Below are 20,944 nucleotides of genomic sequence, written 5' to 3' on the forward strand. Positions count from 1 at the left end.
CCCAAAAGCCGTAATTTTGCTGACCTCTAATCGGCTAAATCGACACTCAATGATGGATTTTCTATACTTATACATTTCTTCTACTCATAGTGGGTTTATTTTGTATAAAGTCGTCGTTGCGAATATGCCATAGAATACGTGTTGCCCTGTTCATCACCACGCAATAAGGGAGGGATTAGAAATCATAAAAACATAATTGGGTTGACCTGTGAGCTATAACATTTCAAGAAATTATCATTGGCAACTCACAAAGAAAGAGCATTGCTTGCACCAAACAAAATAAAAACAGAGAGAGAGCACTGGTAAATTGTAATGGCAGAAGGAGTTATTTTCACGTTAGTAGCAAAGGCTCTCGAAGTCTTGGCAACATCAGCGTTTAAAGAGGCTTCATCCTGGTGGGGCGCAAGAGATGATCTGAAGAAGCTTGGGAAGAGCATGGAGATGATCCAAGCTCGAGTTCGTGATGCCGAAAAGTATCAAGAAGAGGACGGTAGTGATGCTGTCAAACTGTGGCTTCGGAGGCTGAAGCTGGTGCTTTACCAAGCTGATGACTTGTTTGATCGTATACTCACTGTTGATAGACAGAAACAGCGCAGAAAACAAAATCACGAGGTACACTTTTCCATAAGGTCAAGCTCTCCTGTTTTAAACTGGAAAATAGCTGGAGAAATCAAGTCTATCAGAGAAAAACTTGATGCCATCAACTCTGATATGGTTGGCTTAAACTTGAGGTTTTATGACCATTGGGAAGAACCCCAACCTCTGATGTCCCGTTTCATGAAGAACAGAGAAACAACCTCTTTTGTGGAAGCAGAAGATGTCATTGGTAGAGAACATGATAAAGATGTGATCATTCAGATGCTTCTTGATCCCAAATTTGACGGGGAAAAGGTTACTATTATCCCAATCATGGGGTTTGGGGGTCTAGGGAAAACTACTCTAGCTCAATTTGTTTTCAATGATCAGAGGGTGCAAAATCATTTCGATCTTATTAGATGGGCTTATGTACCCGACAAGAATGATCGCACTGCTGTAATGGGAAAAATATTCAACTGCTTCACTGGTGAAAACTATCGTGATCTCCCACTGGAAGAGCTTCAATGCGGCATTAGACAGTCAATAGAAAGCAAGAAGTATCTTCTTGTGCTGGATGACATCTGGGATGAGACTGTTCATAGATTACATGATCTTGTGAACTTGCTGAAATGTGGTAAACCTGGAAGTAAAGTAATTGTAACTACGCGCTCTGATGTTGTTGCAAGAGATCTTGGCACCATTGAAGAACCCTACAGATTGGGAACTCTAAGTGTTGATAAGTCGTGGAATCTTTTCGAAAGATTGGCACTTAAACCACGACAAGATGCGAGCAATCTCAGTTCTTTGAGTGAGATCGGGAAAGATATTGTGGAAATGTGTGGAAACGTGCCACTTGCTATCAAAGTTGCTGCAGGTTTCCTCTGTTCCAAAGACACTCCGGAAGAGTGGTTGTATGTCAGAGATGCTCAACGCGCAAAGGCACAACATACAATAGGTAGCGACATCATGCCTATTCTGAAGTTAAGCTATGATGACCTACCACCACCATTGAAACAATGCTTTGCTTATTGTTCGTTATTCCCGAAAGGCTATAAGTTTAGGCAAACTAAATTGGTTCGTCTATGGATGGCTCAAGGATATTTTGAAGCATCAAGCAGAGATATCGGAGACTGCTACTTTCTGGAATTGCTACAGAGGAATCTATTTCAAGATCCTGAAGAAGGTCTTGAAGCGAACACTAAAAGGTGCAAAATGCACGACTTAGTGCATGACTTGGCACAACATGTAGCTGGTCATGAGACCATGGTGTTGGCTGAGTCGTCTTCTTCCCAAATCACTGATGGACTTATACATGTAAATCTTGGTGGAACTGAAGCTCCATCATTGTTATTTGAGGCTAATATGTTACGCACATTGCTATATGCTACAAGAAGTGATGAATGTGACAGATTGATATCCAGATTCCAATCCTTACGGGTCTTGAGCTTGCAGAATATTAGGATTGTCCCAGGTTCTATTGGGAGGTTGGTACATTTGAGATACCTTAATCTTCATGGCACTCGCGTTACATGTCTTCCCCAAGCAATAACAAGATTAGAGAACCTGCAAACACTTAATCTTCATGGTTGTATAGAACTGAAGGAGTTGCCAATAGATTTTACTAACTTGCCCAACCTGAGGCACTTGGCAATTGCTGGCAGCGGTTTAACTACATTTCCACCAGAAATTGGTAGAATGACATGTATACAAGAGTTAGATGAATTTGTAGTTGGAGACAACAATGGAATAGACTCGGTGCCAGCCTTGAATCTTACGGGGAACCTCCACATTAAATTCTGCAAGTGGCGCAATGATGCTGTTTTGGAAGCGCAGAGGGCAAAGTTGAAGGACAGTCAGCGATTAAATAATCTAACTTTAGATTGGAGGTTAGAAAGAGCTTCTAGTGGCTGTGGAACGAATGAAATGTTAATGTACTTGCAGCTACCTCCAAATCTTATATATCTTCGAGTTGACCACTACACTGGAGATGAGATGCAATGCAGGTGGTTAGATGTGTTGTCTAAGCTGGTTTCCATTACAATTTCACTGTGTCATAATTGCAGAGTTCTCCCTCATTTGAGTCAGCTACGTCATCTCAAAAATCTTTATCTAGAAAGTCTTCATGCCTTGGAGTATATAGAAGATGAGGATGACATCCAGGTTGGTGGAGATGGTGTTTATGCAAGCCATTACTCCCAACCTTAGAGGTCTTACAGTTGGATGGATTACCACGGTTACAGGAATGGACAAGGCCGTCAAAAAATTGTGGTGAGCAACGACAAGAGTTGTTGTTTCCTCATCTTTTGCGTATAAAAATAAAGGATTGCAAAGAGTTGGAGTCAATGCCTCTAGCACCAAAGCTGGAGTCACTGGAGGTTTTTGAGGGCAATGGTAAGTTGTTTAAATCCAATCTGGCGTCACCAAACAATGAAGCATCATCATCTCTTTTCACATCATTAAAGCACCTGCGTATTAGAGGAACTATCATTGGACTAGTTTCTTTGTCAATTAGTAGTAGATTGTGCAATCTAGAATACGTAGAAATAGAATATTGCAAGAAATTAAGGAGTTTGATGATTGAATCTCCAAGTTCCATACGAGATCTTAAACTAATTGGGCTTAATAGTGGCTGGAGTAACATACTAAAAGTAGATTTTCCTTTCATTGAGAAACTGGATATCAGCGAATGTGGTGAAGAATTAGAAGAGGGGAACACTAGGATGTATTGGCAAGGCTTAAGGAGCCTCCATGTGTTGGAGTTATGGGGATTCAACAACCTGAAGAGTCTCCCTCCAGGCATTGCTTGTCTAACCAACCTTCAGCGTCTTCATATTGATCATATGAAAAACTTGAAAGCTCTTCCAAAAGAGATCGGTAACCTCTCCCTGCTTCAGAAACTTTGTATTGTGTATATGGAGAAGTTGGTAGCACTCCCAGAAGAGATTGGCAACCTCTCTCTACTTTCACACCTTGAGATTAGTTCTTGTCAAGAATTGCGGGTACTTCCAGTATCATTACAAGGCCTCACCTCTTTACAGAAACTTCGTATCTATGACTGTCCACATCTGGAAGAAAGATATAGCGTCAAATTCAATGGCCGAGATCGTCACCTCCTTCAACATATTCCCGATCTTACGATTCAGGAAGTACCTTAATTCTTATGTACCCTTATAATTAAACTTTTTTTTTTTTTTTGATTGGGAAATTAAAGCATGCAAAGCATACTAAGGAAATACCCCAACATAATGCTAGGGGTAAGGATCGAACCCTTGACCTCAAAGATCAGAGGGGAGTGCTCTACCACATGAGCTAGCTCCTCATCCTTTTATAATTAACCTTTGTTTCTCTCTACCGCACTACTACAAGTATTATCTATTTTGTACAAGTATCTTAAAAATGAACTATTAATACTATAATCTACCACCTTCATTTTTTTTAATTGTTACACTTTGACATTTTTATACTATTCATAAATTTCATTTTAACCATCGTTTGTAATTAATACATGAATAAAAACATAGTCATATAATATCTTGTGAGATTGTCTTAATATGTATTTTATTAATATATACTTTTTTCTATCAAAGAATATATGTACTATTTATAATTTCTACAAATATAAAACTTGAGATATTAATCCTTAAAATTTTGCTTTGACATGCATGAAAAATATAAATGTAACAATTATTTGTAAATTGATGGAATATTTATTTTATTTTAAAATGTATTCTGGGGGATTGGGGGAAGAAAGTTCTCTTTAGCAAATAAAAGATGCAAATTCTCTCCTCTTCCGCTGCATATTAGAGAATAATTACGATTTATCTTTTTACGAGATTTTTTTTGTCAGTACTAACTCCTTTATTTTTGTACTTCTTTAAAGAAAAAGGTAAGGAAAATTCCTTGTAAGGGAAGGAAAAAATTAGGGATCATTTTGCAAGGGGTAAGAATCGGACATCCGTCACAGGGGTGGAAGAAGGATCTAATTGCAACCAATAAGCCAATCTCGATTCTGAGCTTCATTTTTTACTTGCTCATAGCTTTTAGCTATTGAATATATCAACCTTGACTACCTGAGTGAAGGGAGCACGTTAGCACACTGTAATCAGACCTACAAGGCTACAACTGAAAGGAAGAAGGAGGTCCTTTCTAAATAAGCATGACAAACAACTTCAATGGTAAGCTATAACATCTTGTAGCTTGACTTATCACATCAATTTTTTCAATAACATTATTTCCTAAGTACAAAGTCTCTCAATGATAGGCTACAATATATTGTTGCTAGTATAGTCCCACATGTCAATTATTATTTTCAACTTTAATATTTTTATTCAACCATAAGTAGGAAAGAAGCAAAAAAAAAAAGTGTGTCTTTATTGTTGATGGAGATGCATTCACAATTATATGCAATGTCAACATCACCTTCCCCTTTTCCAATTTCAGGTTATATTGTCTTTTTGAAGTCAAACAACTAGCTTGGTAAAACAAGTCTTATTCTCAAACAAGTATCAATTATCTTGCTCCAACGGTTGAATATTACATTCAAATATTACAAGGAGGTCCAAATAACCATTGGAGTTGCTTGGAGCGGAGCCAAGTTCGATGGATGCTATTTTATGATTTTATCTATTCTTCCATTTCTTTCTATTAAGTTATATGGTCTTACCTTTAAATTTTGGACTCACATAGTTCATTAATTAATTTTTTAGGTTCTACAAGTTTTAAGGGTTAATTTTTGGGCTAATATAGTTTGTAATTATTTCTGTAGGATTTAGTAAGAATCCTTTTCTTTTCATTTTTTGGATATTTTCATTAATAACTTTGTGTTTATATTATTTATGTATGGTAACAACTAACAACACTAACTTATTCTCTCTCTCTACCATCACCTCATCCTCTTTTATTATCTTTAGTCACACTATTCCTTAGTTTGACATTCATTATTATTTAATACATTATCCTCAATCCAATCATGGTTTTTAGATTGGATTTTGTTAAAACGTAATCCCATTTTAGTTTGTATCGTTGCCATGTATACGACCAAAAATTCTTGGTTCAGTGGATTCTTTCACCCTTAATACTCAAAAGAAATTCAGCATACTTAATTGTAGCATGATTAAGTGCCAAAATTAGAAAAAAAGTGAAAGTGACATTTAATGGTACATATGATCTCAACCCTATAATACTAGCTCCGCGAGCTGATGTTACATACTCCCTCTGTTTCCTAAAGATCTTCCCTCTTTCCGTTTAAGGGTGTTTCCAAAAGATCTACCCTCTTTTGCTTTATTCCTTATTTGGCAAAACAAATTTCCTTATTTACACTCTCATGTCACTATCATATGGTCCACCATTACATTATTAATTCAATTTTACTCCCTTTCTCTCACCTACTTTAACCCCTTTTTATTTGTTTATTTATCTTAACCCCTTTCTCTCTCCTACTTTACTCACACCATGCCCCACACAACTTGATTTTCCTTGGTATATGTAGCAACAGTAAGTGGGAAGATCTTTAGGAAACGGAGGGAGTAGTTATTAACTTGTAAGCACTTACGTTTAGGTTTTAGCTTTGTACACTCCTTGAATTCTGTCGATTATCTTTTTTTATATCAGTTTGATAAAAATACAGAATAATGGTAATGATCCCCATATTATGTTATTTACACAACCAGATAGAAAATATTGACTGAATTACTTGTTTTGTGGCACAAGTAGAAAAAAAAGAAGATATCAAAGTCTCTTTATGGTTCCAGAATTGACCAATTCCTCTTCTGCAACTTCGTTGCTAGCTTTCAACAGAACAACAATGAACTCAACAATCTAAAGAAATCATAATCAAGAAAAATAAACCGAATGAGATCATGAAACCAATGAATTTCACATAGCAATATTTTTGGAAAACAAAAATGACTACAAAAAGAAATCAATTCTACCAGAAATTTACTATAGAGGCTAGGCAACAGCTCAATTCCCATTTCTCAAAAGAAAGATTAAGGCTCAATCAATTGAATGTGCATCTGGAGTCTGGACACGGCAGTCCAACTGGTTTTTATTTTGAAGACAAATAAACTGGGGTGGGAGGGGAGAAAACTAATGGTAGTTGCTGTCAACAATTGCAATAAAGAGACCAGGCAGCAAAGTCAGGAAGGTTTACATCATTTACATTATTATAGAAGTATTACACAATACAGGATTGCAGACTAGTGCTTGTGCATTTTATCTCATGGGAAACATTAAGGAAAAGAGAAGAGCGTCGAGAAATTACGTGAATCAGTAGTGATTAAAATTAAACAAACATTTATATGTTTATAAGGCAGATCAGAGTAAGGCAGATCAGAGTAAGGCAGATCAAATCACTCTGCAATTATCGGGCACTATATCAAATAGTTTGGCTCCCTTAAGATCTAGCTAATATATAGATTTACCATAGCAGTCATGAAAAGAAATGAAGAAGGTGAACTAATCAACTACTACCCAGATTGATATTCATTAATGTAAGGTCTGTCATAAAATTGTGAACTTACAAGTTACAAGCTGAATGGTGCAAATAGCATGTAACAATGTAAGTATCATAGAAGTATAGTGAAAGGTGCAAGAGCAGCAACATGATACAAAAACAAGAGCAGACAACCAGCAAGCAAGTCGCTTGTCATGTTTAACCAAGAATCAAAAAGTTGGTGCATCAAATTTCAAATTTCTTAATATCCTATGAGAGATTGGTAACTCGAAATTAGAATAATGAAATAAAAGATTGGGAGATAATAGGAGATGAATGTATTCGACAGGCAATGCAAGCAGTTAAAAAGGTACCAAAAGTTCAATGAACCAAAATATGAAAATTGTTTCACTATACTACCAATAACATTGTTGTTATTTATAACAAAGAGATTATTCTTGCGTAAAGTATATCGTATCAACACTCATATAATCAAGAAACAAATAGTAATGAAATCACAATTCAGAACCAAATTTCAAGCATTTCCACTAGTGCCACCCTCTGCATAAACCTAAATTCTAAAATTTAACCTTATTGCCAACTGAAACACGTGTATTGGGACAATATTATAGTGCTGTAACTAAATTAGAAACTTCAAAGTTTGAAATTACTCCTTCCCGTGAGATGATACTTGTGTATAACAATTAGTTTGGGTATTCATAACAATATTATTTAAGAAAACTCCACGAAGCTATACAAAACTGCCCACTTTCCAGTTGCAAATATAAAAAGAATATGACACCAAATACATCAATATAGAAAGAACATCCAATCTAAGCAAACAACATAATGAGTTCCTCATAACTCCTTTCTAATCGTGTCCTTTCTAATCCACGAGAGGTAACACATAATACCATTGACCTCTTAGGTCACTCCATAACTGCAACGTGATTTTATCTATGCCTTATGATACTACAAGTCAAGGTAAGAGTTATGTACCTTGTTATTCTCTCCAGCAAATCTGGTAAGAGCTCCTCGTTATGCATCTCCTGGTCCAGCAGCACGAAGAGGCCAGCCACAACGGCAGCAAACATGCAACAGTCAGCAGTGGCAGCAGCACACAGCAGCAAAGGCAGCACGCAGCACACAACAGTCAACTGGCATATTATTGCAATTAAAAGAAATTGAGAGGTGTGAATCAGATGGTGATATATAACATATAGCATGTAAAAGGCACAAACATCCCAAAATAAGTGCAGTGAACATATTACCTTATGTAATTCATTTCCTAATTGAACACTCTACGCTCATCGCTTAGCTAATAACCAAGCATTTAAATATTGTGGTCAAGTCTCAAGTTGGCAATACATCATGGTTATCAAAGCGAAGGAGCAAAACAGAAATGAGATATATAATCTAGATTACACTACTTGATAAGCATTGAGCACCCTATTTCACAAATGAGCATCCTATACTCATTTAAATGAGCATCCTTAACATGATAGCAGCTGCATATGCATAATTTAGTCAAACAAATTATCCTAACAACTGATAGCAGCTTTCTGTCATGAACTAGAGACAATATTAGGTCTCTTGCAAAATTTCGAACTTTCTGATCTTCTACCAAGAAAATGAAAGGGTTTTGTCCGACAGGTAACAGATACTGATCAGAAGAGATCAACCTGACATCTTCTAGTGGGCGTATCAGCTTGTAATATTCCAATGAAAGCTCCACAAGTTAAACACACTGCCTGAGTTCCACTGCTTCCGAAGTCCCAAAAATTAGGATAATGAGTAAGTAATAGAGAAAACCAAACTATCTAATAGCTCTAGCACTCTTTAGCTGTTAGACAGATCATTCCAATTAACAAATATTATTTTACATAACATATATAAGTCTTGCCTGGAGCAAAAACTAATGCGTTACGATCAACTCTAAGAACATTCAGGTCTTTGAGTAGACCAACTTCAAGAGGCAAAACTGATATAAGGTAAAACTTCTCAAGAAATGAAAGTTTTGTCACTTCCAAAGCCAATACCTGTTAGTTGTCCTACATATCTCAAAGTTAGGGCAAGTTTTAAAGTTAAAACAACGCATAACTGATCACACCTTAGCTACCACATGGCACAACAGCACAAATATCCTACCAAGTTAAAGGTTCAGAGAACACTGCAGACCCCAATGCTTCAAAGACTAAACCATTAGCATGAAATGAAAGAATTTATGCATGAACCATACAAAAAACTTCAACAACATCCTACATGTGACCCTGGATTCTTATGGGCACATGATAATATGAATTATTATTGCCTTACAAATTCAATGCACAAAATTTTACAACAACACTAATGTAAAACCAAAAGGACGATTTGCTATTATAAAAGTAAAAGTGAAGGTCAGGAAAGGTACCAAAAGTTCATACTTAACTCCAACCAAACCACCACCAACCCCCCCCCCCCCCCACAACCACCCCAAAAAAAAATCAAAAGGTTACCAAAAATCCTTAGTTACTAGCCTTGAATTCATATACCCTAAACATACTGCAACAAACTTAACACGGTACACTCATGTCGCTCTACAATTAAAAGGCTTCAAATATTCAATCCTCTTGCTCAAAATTTAAATGATTTCACCACACCCACACAGGGGTGGCGGGGGAGGGTGAAAGAGAATGATGGTATGGGAGGAATGGGGTGAATGGAATGGGTTTCAGGGGTTGAGGAGGTAGGTGGGTGGTTTTCAAGGCTAGGGTGATTTTCAGGGGGATAAGGTGGTTTTCAGGGGAGGTAAGATGGTTGGGTGATGGTGGGTGGAGGTTTAAAGTAATTAGAGATAATTAAGGTTTAGTTAGAGTTAATTAGGATCAATTAGAGTTTAATTAAGGTTAATTAGAGTTAATTTCGGTTAATATGAATGATTTGGACGGAAATCCAACGAAGTTGACGGAAACTTAATGGCAGGGGGCATTTCAGGAATTTTTACCAAACCTCAGGGGTACCTGGTGAATATTGGAAGATGTGAGGGTACCAGGTGAATATTAAGAAACCTCAAGGGGTATCTGGTGAAAAAACCGAGAATAAGAAAAGGGTTACGAGAGTATATAAGTTGGAATTTTTTCCTTGAATAATGCAAAAGTGGGTTTTAATTCCCAAAATGTGCCCAAAAATATTAAAATTCCCTGCGTACCGTCCACGTAGGACGGCACGCGAGAAAATTGTTTTTTTTTGTTTTAACCCATGGAAACCGCTACTCAAAGTAGCGGTTTAATTTTAAAATAAACCGCTACTCGGAGTAGCGGTTTATAAATATAAACCGCTACTCGGAATAGCGGTTTATAAATATAAACCGCTACTCGGAGTAGCGGTTTATAAATATAAACCGCTACTCGGAGTAGCGGTTTATCTGCGCAAAATATGGTGAGCAGAAATCAGTTTTCATAATAAACCGCTACTCGGAGTAGCGGTTTACAAAAAAAAAAAAAAAAAAAAAAAAAATTTTTTTTTTTTTTTTTTTTTTTTTTTGTAAACCGCTACTCCGAGTAGCGGTTTTGCCTAAGTTAAAAAAAAAAAAATTTCTCGGCGCTTGTAAACCGCTACTGCAAGTAGCGGTTTTACTAAAAAAAAAATTCTCGCGTGCCGTCCTACGTGGACGGTACGCAGGGAATTTTAATATTTTTGGGCATATTTTGGGAATTAAAACCCATTTTTGCATTATCCAAGGAAAAAATTCATATAAGTTGATTTGTTCAGTTATATATATATATATATATATATATATATATATATATATATATATATATGGAAGTGAGTTCATATGAGAATGCATACTTATATGAGAAATGAGAATGAATTTTACACGCTATAACTCTTGTGAATAAGTGATAAACTCTAATGAAAAAGTGATGTAGCTCCAAAAACAAAATATTTGAAAAAAAAAATAAAATTATTTTGAATTCAAAATTTTTTAGAGGGATATAACTCTAATGAATAAGTGTTGTAACTCTTATCTAATCGTGTGGTTGAGATTCATTCTCATTTCTCATGTAAGGAGCATTCTCATGTGATCTTGCCTATATATATATATATATATATATATATATATACAATCACTATGATTTTTTGTTCATTTTAGTATGACTATTTTAAATTATGCTGTACCAAAATTTTTAACCATTTCTCTCATATATATATATATATATGACCGTAATGCCACAAACTATTCTTTATTTGTTTGAAATTGCTATCTAAATTAAGGTTGGTTAGAGATCACTTTCAAGTTTTATTTTTAAACATCATAATATAGTACTTCTTCCATCTCAAAAATATAGTTTATGTTTCTTTTTACATAGTCTCCAAGACGTAAATTTGACATTTGATATTTTTTATTTCGTATTAGTAAAAAATACAAAAAGTTGATATTATGAAAGTACACATTGAGACGAATCTAAAAAGACCTCACATGAGTATGTTTTAGTCTATACATTAACGAGAAAATTTTGTCAAAGTTTGTAAATTTTGACTCCCAAAATAAAAATAGAAACTATATTTTGTAACGGAGAAAATAATTTATGTAATAATCTAATATCAATTACACTGAAATGTTCTTTCAGATTTTGAAAAGTGACAATGAAACTATTTTTTGTTTTACCAATTTCCATATCCATTTTTAATTTTTAGAACAAGTACAAGAAAAAACTCATAGTCTCCTTTACAAAAAAAAAAGTCTCCTAAGAAAAAAGAAAAGGAAAGTCTTCGTCAACGGTCAACGTTCAACGTAATAATCCTACAAATCTAAGGGGCGTTTGGCAATTGAGAAATAAATCACAATTCACAATTATTGAAAGTCAAAGAAACCAAAAAAAAAAAAGAATCAAAGGAGAGAGAGTGTAAAAAAGCAATCCCCAAACATGGCACAAGCACTGATGGCAGCTTTAGTTGCAAAAGTCCTGATATCCATGGGAGAATTCGCCTATGAAGAAACCGCATCTTGGATTGGGGCAAACGATGATCTAAAAAAGCTCAAAAAAACAATGAAAATGATCGAATATCGAGTTCGCGACGCAGAAAAGCGCCAAGAAGACGACAACAGTGAAAGCGTCAAACTCTGGCTTTACAGGCTAAGGCAGCTTCTCTACCGAGCCGATGACTTATTCGACAATATTCTCACTCTTAAACGCCAGAAAAAACGCGACGAAAAAACCACCTTCAAAAAAGTGGGCATTTTGTTGTCAATACCTAATCCAATTAATACTGTAAAATTGGCTCTTAAAATTAGGTCAATTAGAAAAGAATTGGATGCAATTATATCCGATATGAATGGTTTGAATTTGAAGATTCTTGTTTCTGAAGAGCTAGAATTGCCGATCAATCGTTTTATGAAGAAAAGAGAAACTGCTTCTTTTGTGTTGAAAGAAGATGTTATTGGTAGGAAAAATGATATTAATATGATAATTGATATGCTTTTTGATCCTGAATATGATTCTAAAAGAGTTACTGTGATTCCAATTGTTGGTTTTGGGGGTATTGGAAAGACTACTCTTGCTCAATTTGTGTTTAGTGATGAGAGTGTTCAGAATCATTTTGATGTTGTTCAATGGGCTTGTGTACCATATGTTGATAATCAGCGTATGGTAATGGAGAAGGTTTTCAAGTCATTTACCGGTGAGAAATCGAGTGAGTTGTCGTTGGATGATGTTAAGTTAGGCATTCGTGAATCGATAATCGATAAGAAGTATCTTCTTGTGTTGGATGACATGTGGGATGAAGATAGGGATAGGTGGTTGGATATGTTGAGCTTGTTGAAAAGTGGTGGTTTTGGGAGTAAGGTTATTGTAACTACACGCTCTGATGAGGTTGCCAACATTCTTGGCACGAATTCGAAGCCTTATAGATTAGGACTTTTAACGAAAGAGGAGTCCTGGATTCTTTTCAAAAGGGTAGCATTTAGGTCCGGAGTAGAGGAGAGGAATCCTAGTTTGGTTCAGATTGGGAAGGAGATTGTTGGTAGATGTGGAAATGTTCCTTTGGCTATTAGAGTTATTGGGAGTTTACTTTACTCGAAAGGAAGTGAGGAAGAGTGGCGACTTTTTAAAGATGATCAACTCTTGAAGGCGAAGTTGATTGAAGAGGGTAATATTATGCCTGTGTTGAAGTTGAGTTATGATTACTTATCATCAGCTTTAAAGCAGTGTTTTACCTATTGTTCATTGTTCCCGAAAGACTATGAATTTGTTAAGGCGGATTTGGTTCATTTATGGATGGCGCAAGGATATTTTGAGCCATCAAACACAGACATTGGGGCTCAGTATTTTTCTGTATTGTTAGGGAGAAACTTCTTTCAGGATTCTCAGGAAGATGCTAGAGGGAACGTCAGTACGTGCAAAATGCACGACTTAGTGCATGACTTGGCACAACATGTAGCTGGTGATGAGTACATGTTGTTAGGCCATCAGCCTTCAATCCAGATTACTGATGGACTTATACATGTAAATCTTGACGGAAGGGAAGATCCAGCATCGTTGCTTGCTGCTAAGAAGATGCGGTCGTTACTAGGATTTTTTGACAGAACGCTTGCTAATTCGTATGAGTTGATCTCACGGTTCAAGTCCTTGCGTGTCTTGAGCTTGGAGAACAGGGGAATTGAGACGCTGCCAAGTTCTATAGAGAAGTTGATACTTCTAAGGTATCTTAATCTTTCAGGGAATCATTTCAAATGCCTTCCTGATTTCATAGTAAGGTTAGACAATCTGCAAACACTAAACCTTGATGATTGCAAAAGCCTAAAGAAGTTGCCAAGAGATTTTACTAAATTACCAAACCTTAGACACTTGGTAATCGATTGGGATAGTTTGACAGATTTGCCACCAGGATTTGGAGAGATGACATCTCTTCATGAGCTGCATAGATTTGAAGTAAGGAAAGCAGAGAACAGTAGTATATGCTCACTGCCAGCCTTGAATCTTAGGGGAGATTTGACAATCAAGTTTCGCGAGTGGCGCGTAAATGCTGTGGTTGAAGCTCAGAGGGTAAATCTGACAGCAAATGGACATTTAACTTCTCTTTCATTAAAGTTTCAACTAGAAGGAGAACAAGTTACGCTTGCTTCTTGTGAAATAGATGACATGTTAGCGTGCTTGCATCTACCTCCATATCTCAAATATATGGAGTTTGATGGCTATATAGGACATAAGATGCCACATAGATGGTTAGATGGGTTAACTAACCTTATTTCTGTCAGTATTTCAAGGTGCAATAGTTGCAGAGTTGTTCCCCACTTGGGTATGTTGCCCCATCTCAAATTTCTTTATATTAAAGATCTTGAGGCCTTGGAGTACATAGAAGATGAGGCTGGCATCTTGGCTGATAATGACTACTTACCGTTCTTAGAAGTCTTGGAATTGGAGGACTTGCCACAACTCAAAGGGTGGACTAGACCATCAAATGATACTGGTGAACAGAAGAAGTTGTTGTTTCCTCGTCTTTTCCAAATGAAATTAAATGGCTGCCGTGAGTTGATATCAATGCCTCAAGCGCCAAAGCTCGAGTCATTGGATGTAAGGCGTATTAATGGAAATATGTTAAAATCTATACTCACATTACTCCATGATCACGAAGCACCATCATCATCATCACCACCATCATCTGCATTGAAGAGACTAAGTATTTATATGATTCATGATGAACTAGAGTCGTTGTCAATTAGTAGTAGTTTGTGTAACCTGAATACATTAGAAATATCCTATTGTTATCAACTGCAGAGTTTGATGTTCGAATCTCCAAATTCCATTCGGCATCTTGATATGAAGTTCTGCAAGAGCTTGAGAAACATATCTGAGGGATTGCAGCATCTCTCTGTCCTTGAGAAATTAGAGATACGTTGTTGTGAACAGTTGGAAGAGGAGCAAGAAGCACAAGACGAGGGGGACACCACTCAGAGTTGGGAAGCCTTAACGCGCCTCCGTTGGTTGCAATTATTAGAAATTCCTAAGATGACAAAACTCCCTCGAGGCATTACTTGTTTAATAACGCTTCAACGCCTATCAGTTTCGACTCTTGAGAACTTAACAGCACTCCCAGAAGAGATTGGCAACCTTTCCCAGCTTCGCGAGCTTTTTATTACTAGGTGTCCAAAATTGAAGTCACTTCCACCATCACTATGGGGCCTTACCTCTTTGGAGAAAATTCATATTTTAGGGTGTTCAGATCTGGCAAATAGATATAAGCTGGATGGCGAAGATTACCACCTTATTCAACATGTCCCCCATGTTAATATGTAAGTATGTTATTTCTCTTATGAAGTACTTAAACCCCTCTTATCTTTATGTTTACCACATCATACTATTACCACTTATTTCTGAAATTTTGGTCCTACTAACTTTCAACATACTCTTATTCCTCTTCTTCTTTGATAAATGAGCAGAGAAGGCTAAGAAGACTGACGAAGAAGACGAATTATATCAAATTTCTCAAGTAAGTAACCCAGAATGCTTTATTACTGTATCTGAGTTGTGTGTTCTACTATATATCAGTTTATATTTCTATTAAGTGAAACATCTTGGATCATGGAACTTGGAAAATCATTCTTGTTTAGGGATTCGATGCTTATTTGATAAAATTAGCATAAGAACATTAATAAGAGATGTGCTTATTGATCAAATTTTTCTTAGCTTAGGTACATAAATGTTTTCATTATTGAGTTTTCAAGCTACCTAGTAAATAACACAGGGGTGCCATAGTCCACATTGCTTTCACACTGATGATAAGTATTTATTTTACAAACTAAAATACAGAATTTGAGTGTAAGAACGAGTACATTTGGATTAATGATTGTAATTACCTGATGTTTTCAGGGGAAGGTTATTTTTAGATGTTTCACAATTCCGTCGTTAAATTGGAAGAACGCAAGCAGTCGAGAAAGGAGGAAATACTTTTAATTGGTCTCTTCCTATTACCTCATATCGTTGAAACCCTGATATGAGTAGGAATAATTCAGCACTTCATTTTGGACCAAAACCATGGAAAATGCACATTAAATAAGCGAGTTGAGCACTTGGACACGCACGTTTGTCTGACATGAGTACTCAAGTCCTAGTAACATAAGAGGAAATCAGTATTAGAGTTCGGAATAAGGAGGTTTTTTCTTTGAGGAGTACAAGAATTAGGCAGTGCGTAATACTGATATGTAGTATTGGGATTTCCTATAATTTCCTACCAATAACTATTAATAATCTTTGAAAAATTTATCGGCTTGGCCTGAGCTGAGCATATGATAAATGGAGATTTCCAAGAAGGGGGGGGGGGGGGGACAGCTTACACAGTGATGCTAGCTTATGTTGTGTTCTGTATATATCAATCTTCTGTGCCTATAAACAAAGTTTTTCTTGATAAGCTGAAGAGAGATAGCTAGACTCAGTTTACTTGAAACTTGGCACTGCAGAGTTTTGATGGCATTATGCTCGTTGATTCTCCTTTGCTTTGAAATATGCCCAAGCCAAAAAGTTTTATGATCTCCTGGTAATGATAATTCTTTGTGTTCAAGTTTAGACTTTAAATTTGCAGTTTATTGTTTTAACTGCAATATCAAAATATTACCTTACAACTTCTTATATTTAAGGATATAACATGATTTTACGTTATATTTATATTATAAGTTGAATATTTTCTAAATCATGTCTTTGTTAAGATATGCAGTGCTTTTAGATTGTTCCGAATGAGCTGCAACAAAGTTCGCCAGAAGAATCTTCTTTGGAAGTTTGTTGAGGTATAATATATATACTATATAGTTAGTGTAAATTATTGTGATCCTATGATCATTCTCTCATTTTCCTATTGACTTTTGTATTAGTGTCTGGCTTCTATGTCATGCGTAACATTTTCAACATGCTCTACAATTTGCGGTTCAGAGGATCTTAATCAAGTAAGTTGTGGTCACTTGTAGCCTTTCCCGTTCATTCTTATTTGTAACCTGGAGTCAGGATAAATAGTCTTTATTTTGTTTTCAAATTCATATCACATATATAATGGTTGGTTTTAGTCATTTTTTGGGGGTTCTGGAACTAAGCGGAACAGATAGGGTCATGTAATGCCATTTTAGATTGGATATGGTTATATTAGAACATTTTGGTAGTGTTTATTTTCTCTATTTTTGTATCCAAATGCATTTGGCTTAGGCCTATTCCTAATCTTAGATGGAAGATACCTTAATCTTGAAGGGAATAATATCGAATATCGAATGCCTTCCAAATGACATAACAAGCTTAGAGAAGTATCATTTTTCAAGTTGGATTATAAATTTCCCAAAATTGACAGCACTTCCACCATCATTACAGGGTCTTACTGCAGAAACTTGATATTGGAATATGTTCAAATCTGGCAACAAGATATGAGAAGCCAAATATCCTCCATCTTCATATATGTGAGTTTCTTATGTACCCCTCAAACTTATTTGTCTCCGTATTATTTACAGTTTTGGGGGGTTTACTATTGGCAAAACAAGGTTAGGGGTTTTCTCTCCTTCCAGTCATCCAGTGCATCATAGTGATTCAGTGAAGGCAAAAAAGGAGATCATAACCACTATCTATAATGAGGTGTTATAGCCTTATAGGCGTCTCACAGTGAGATGCCAAAATGACATCTCACAAAAATTTGGTACCAAACCATGATACTGAAATAGAATTTGATACTCCTATATACCTTTCAAAATACTATCTACTTATTAGAGTTTCTTCTCCTTTTACTTTTTGGTTTAATATTCTACCATATAACACCAAAATTAGATAAATGCGATTTTTTTTACAATTTCTTAAAAATAGACTCATCTAAACAAGTCTTTTATCAAAGTTGTCAACTTTAAAAACAATTTACAAGCTAGGGTTATATTGAGTTGTTCCAGAACACAATATATAAAACAATGGATTATGACGCCATGACGAATTGATGAGCAATTCTAATGACATAAATTGATGAACACCGGATCTACATGAAGATATAATCAACTATATGATTATATGTGTAGAACAATAGAAGGAGCTCTTCTACTACAATGGTGACACCAAGTCAACAAAAGAAACACAAAGCACAGCTAAGATAATGCAGGGCTGAAGAGACATCTGAAGTACCTGAGCTTTGATCTCTGACAACTTCTTCTGCCTCGGCTCCAAACAGCATATATAGCCCAGATATATGGCCCTCTGGTAACATTTCTCATGTATAACTGGTAGTCAAGATCTGCTAACATTCCCTTCTCACTCATTCACAAAATCTCTTTAATACTGCTGTCTAACTCCCAAAACTGTTGTCTCCATTTTGCCAGGCCTCTATAAATGAGTAGAGAAGGCTAAGAAGATTGACGAAGAAGACGAATTATATCAGATTTCTCAAGCAAGTAACCCAGAATGCTTTTCTACTGTCTTTTGAGTTGTGTGTTCTACTATATTATCAATTCATTTTCTATTAAGGCTCTGTTTGGTAGAGCGTAAAACATTTTCCATGAAAAGTGTTTTCCTCCCTCTTCTAATTTTACATTGTTTGGTATACAAAGGAATGTAAAATCATTTTCCATGGGAGTAAAATTTCTTTACAAAGATGGAAAAACCATTTTCCTTTCAAAAGGAAAGGAAAACTATTTTCCCTCCATGTCTTGTACACTATTCCCTTACTACCTCCTTCCACCCCCCTCCATTTTCCCATTTTCCATCCCTTTTTTTACATGCAACCAAACAATGGAAAATTGTTTCTATGAAAATAGTTTTCCATGGAAAACTATTTTCCATGAAAATCATTTTACATTGAAAATATTTTACGCCCAACCAAACGGACCCTAAGTGAAGCAGCTTGGATCATGGAACTTGGATAATCATTCTTGTTTAGGGATTCTATGCTTATTTGATAAAATTAGCATAACAACATTAGTAAAAGATGTGCTTATTGATCAATTTTTTCTTAGCTTTCGTACATACATGTTTCCATTATTGAGTTTTCAAGCTACCTAGTAAATGACACAGTTGTGCCATAGTCCATGTTGCTTTCACACTGCCCACCTACAAATCTACAATAGGTGGGTAGCTTTAAAAATTTGAGAAGTCATCCCTATCAATGTTTATCATGTTGCTTTCACACTGATGATAAGTATTTATTTTACATACTAAAATACAGAATTTGAGGGTAAGAATGAGCACATTTGGATTAATGATTGTAATTACCTGATGTTTTCAGGGGATGGTTATTATTAGATGTTTCACAATTCTGTTGTTAAATTTGAAGAACACAAGCAGTCAAGAAATGAGGCATATTACCTCAAACGTTGGAACCCTGATATGGGTAGGGTCGTAGACTCGTAGGGACAATTTTCTCATTTCTCCAATCCCAAACTTTATTGTCCTTCAGTTGTCTTTCAACAGTTTTCACATTTCTTTGCAATCTTTTGTCTTCCTCTATTTTAAGTATTTGTTTGCTTTTAGTTTATTTTATTTTATTATGATTAGTATGTAGATTGTGTGTGATATTTAAGTTAAGTTAATTATATCATCTCGGTCTCTTTTTATTCTCATTGACTCTAATTCTACCATATTAAGTACAACTTGTACTGTTCTACATCACACTTTTTTTTCCCTCTCTATCTTTTACGTAAGATTATCTATTTGCCTAACATAACTATTATATATATGTGGTCCACGGTGAGTAGAGTTTTTGCACATTTTCGTTAATCCATGAATAAACACCTAGGTCGGGTGAAAGTTGAAATTCGTTTTTTTTTCAACGAGACTACGAATCAGATATTCCATTGCCAAACATGTAGGGTCGGGTCCCCCTTGTCTCAAACCCTTCTAAACTTGGAAAGTGGATGCCTCGCCTAATAAATCGGGTTTTTATTCAAGGATTCGTTTCATTTTTTTGCGATAAAGAATTTGGATCGCCATATTTGCTTCACGTCATTTAGTCGGATTTCAAAGAAAGGGTCTTGTCCGAATCCCATAAAAGAACTAGATAAGTATGTTTCAGCTAAAAATGTTGATCCCAGAACGGAAAAGAACATATCCGGGGTTTCCCATCATTCTTGCTCGAAGTTCTCCTCCGAATTCATATAATTACTTCTTAGATGGCAAACAACTAAGGGCCCGTTCGTTATCATTTTTTATTTTCAGTTTTCAGTTTTTTTAAAAATAAAAACCAAAAACTGGTTACTAGAAGAAGTGATTTTCACTTTTTAGTTGTCAGTTTTCAGAATCATCATGTTCCCAATAAATTTGACTAATTTCTTATTCATTATATGACATATATCATATGATTTTGAAAATTAAAAAACCAAAAAATAGAAAACCGCAGTAATACCGAACGGGCCCTAAAAAAAGGAAAAGAATGCTATTACAAATGATAATTGACATTTAGATATCCACATCAAAGGAACCTTGTTTAAAACTACCTATAGGCGGTACGGGTCGAGTTATTGATGTGGCACGAGCTTGTTGTATCCAGATTCCAGAATTTTCGGATTGGTCTATTGGTGATCTGGTTCAATTTATTGGTGATCTGTATCACAATAAACGTTTTATCACTACTTGTCCGTAAGTCCTCTCTCATTCTTGACGCACTTTTATATAGTGATACACTCTCGTTTCTGGGGAATAGCCGGATAGATCATAGATTGGCGCGATACCGGTAGGATCAAACGTGGGAATCAGGAAGTCACTCAATATCCTTAACTGCACAACGCAAATATCAAGATTACTTAGTTTGTGCAAAACTAATCAACTTGCAAAAAAAAATTCTTTTTTTTGAGGTAAGAAACAGAGAGAAAGCACTAAGAGACTATCCTCACGAGTAGATAATGGTGTGTCTACAATAAGGTGGGAAAGACTGGAGTTACTATTAAGTTTGATGGACATTTCATTAGACACAAGACCCCCCCGTTAGCAATCTATTCTCTGTTCTCATAAA

The 20,944-nt window shown here is 35.8% G+C and overlaps 1 protein-coding gene and 1 non-coding gene across 3 annotated transcripts; both read left to right on the plus strand.

Annotated features, from left to right (window-relative positions):
• On the plus strand, nt 1-15,438 carry LOC125495008 (uncharacterized). Its single transcript, XM_057393024.1, has 4 exons — nt 1-2,778; nt 2,898-3,722; nt 11,854-15,281; nt 15,429-15,438. Exons 1-4 carry the CDS (start codon nt 313-315, stop codon nt 15,436-15,438), a joined length of 6,729 nt encoding a protein of 2,242 aa, XP_057249007.1. The 5' UTR covers nt 1-312.
• Nucleotides 15,439-16,313: 875 nt separating this feature from the next.
• LOC104884690 (uncharacterized) lies at nt 16,314-18,942 on the plus strand. 2 transcript variants are annotated; one of them, XR_008968209.1, is made up of 6 exons: nt 16,314-16,522; nt 16,692-16,769; nt 16,854-16,925; nt 17,338-17,423; nt 18,024-18,201; nt 18,321-18,942. It is a non-coding gene; the product is annotated as an uncharacterized LOC104884690 (transcript). The 2 variants fall into 2 exon arrangements; XR_008968208.1 differs by having other exon boundaries at nt 16,700-16,769.
• Nucleotides 18,943-20,944: the final 2,002 nt, after the last annotated feature.

The sequence above is a fragment of the Beta vulgaris genome, chromosome 2, assembly GCF_026745355.1.
Source record: "Beta vulgaris subsp. vulgaris cultivar EL10 chromosome 2, EL10.2, whole genome shotgun sequence".
Classification (NCBI taxonomy): Eukaryota; Viridiplantae; Streptophyta; class Magnoliopsida; order Caryophyllales; family Amaranthaceae; genus Beta; species Beta vulgaris.

Bases quoted from the DNA above. Each gene is read 5' to 3' on its own strand.
- LOC125495008 (XM_057393024.1), top strand. From the start codon at position 313: ATGGCAGAAGGAGTTATTTTCACGTTAGTAGCAAAGGCTCTCGAAGTC. The intron at 2,779-2,897 runs TAGAGGTCTTAC...ATAAAAATAAAG, and splicing joins CAAGCCATTACTCCCAACCT to GATTGCAAAGAGTTGGAGTC. The intron at 3,723-11,853 runs GTACCTTAATTC...AATTATTGAAAG, and splicing joins CCGATCTTACGATTCAGGAA to TCAAAGAAACCAAAAAAAAA.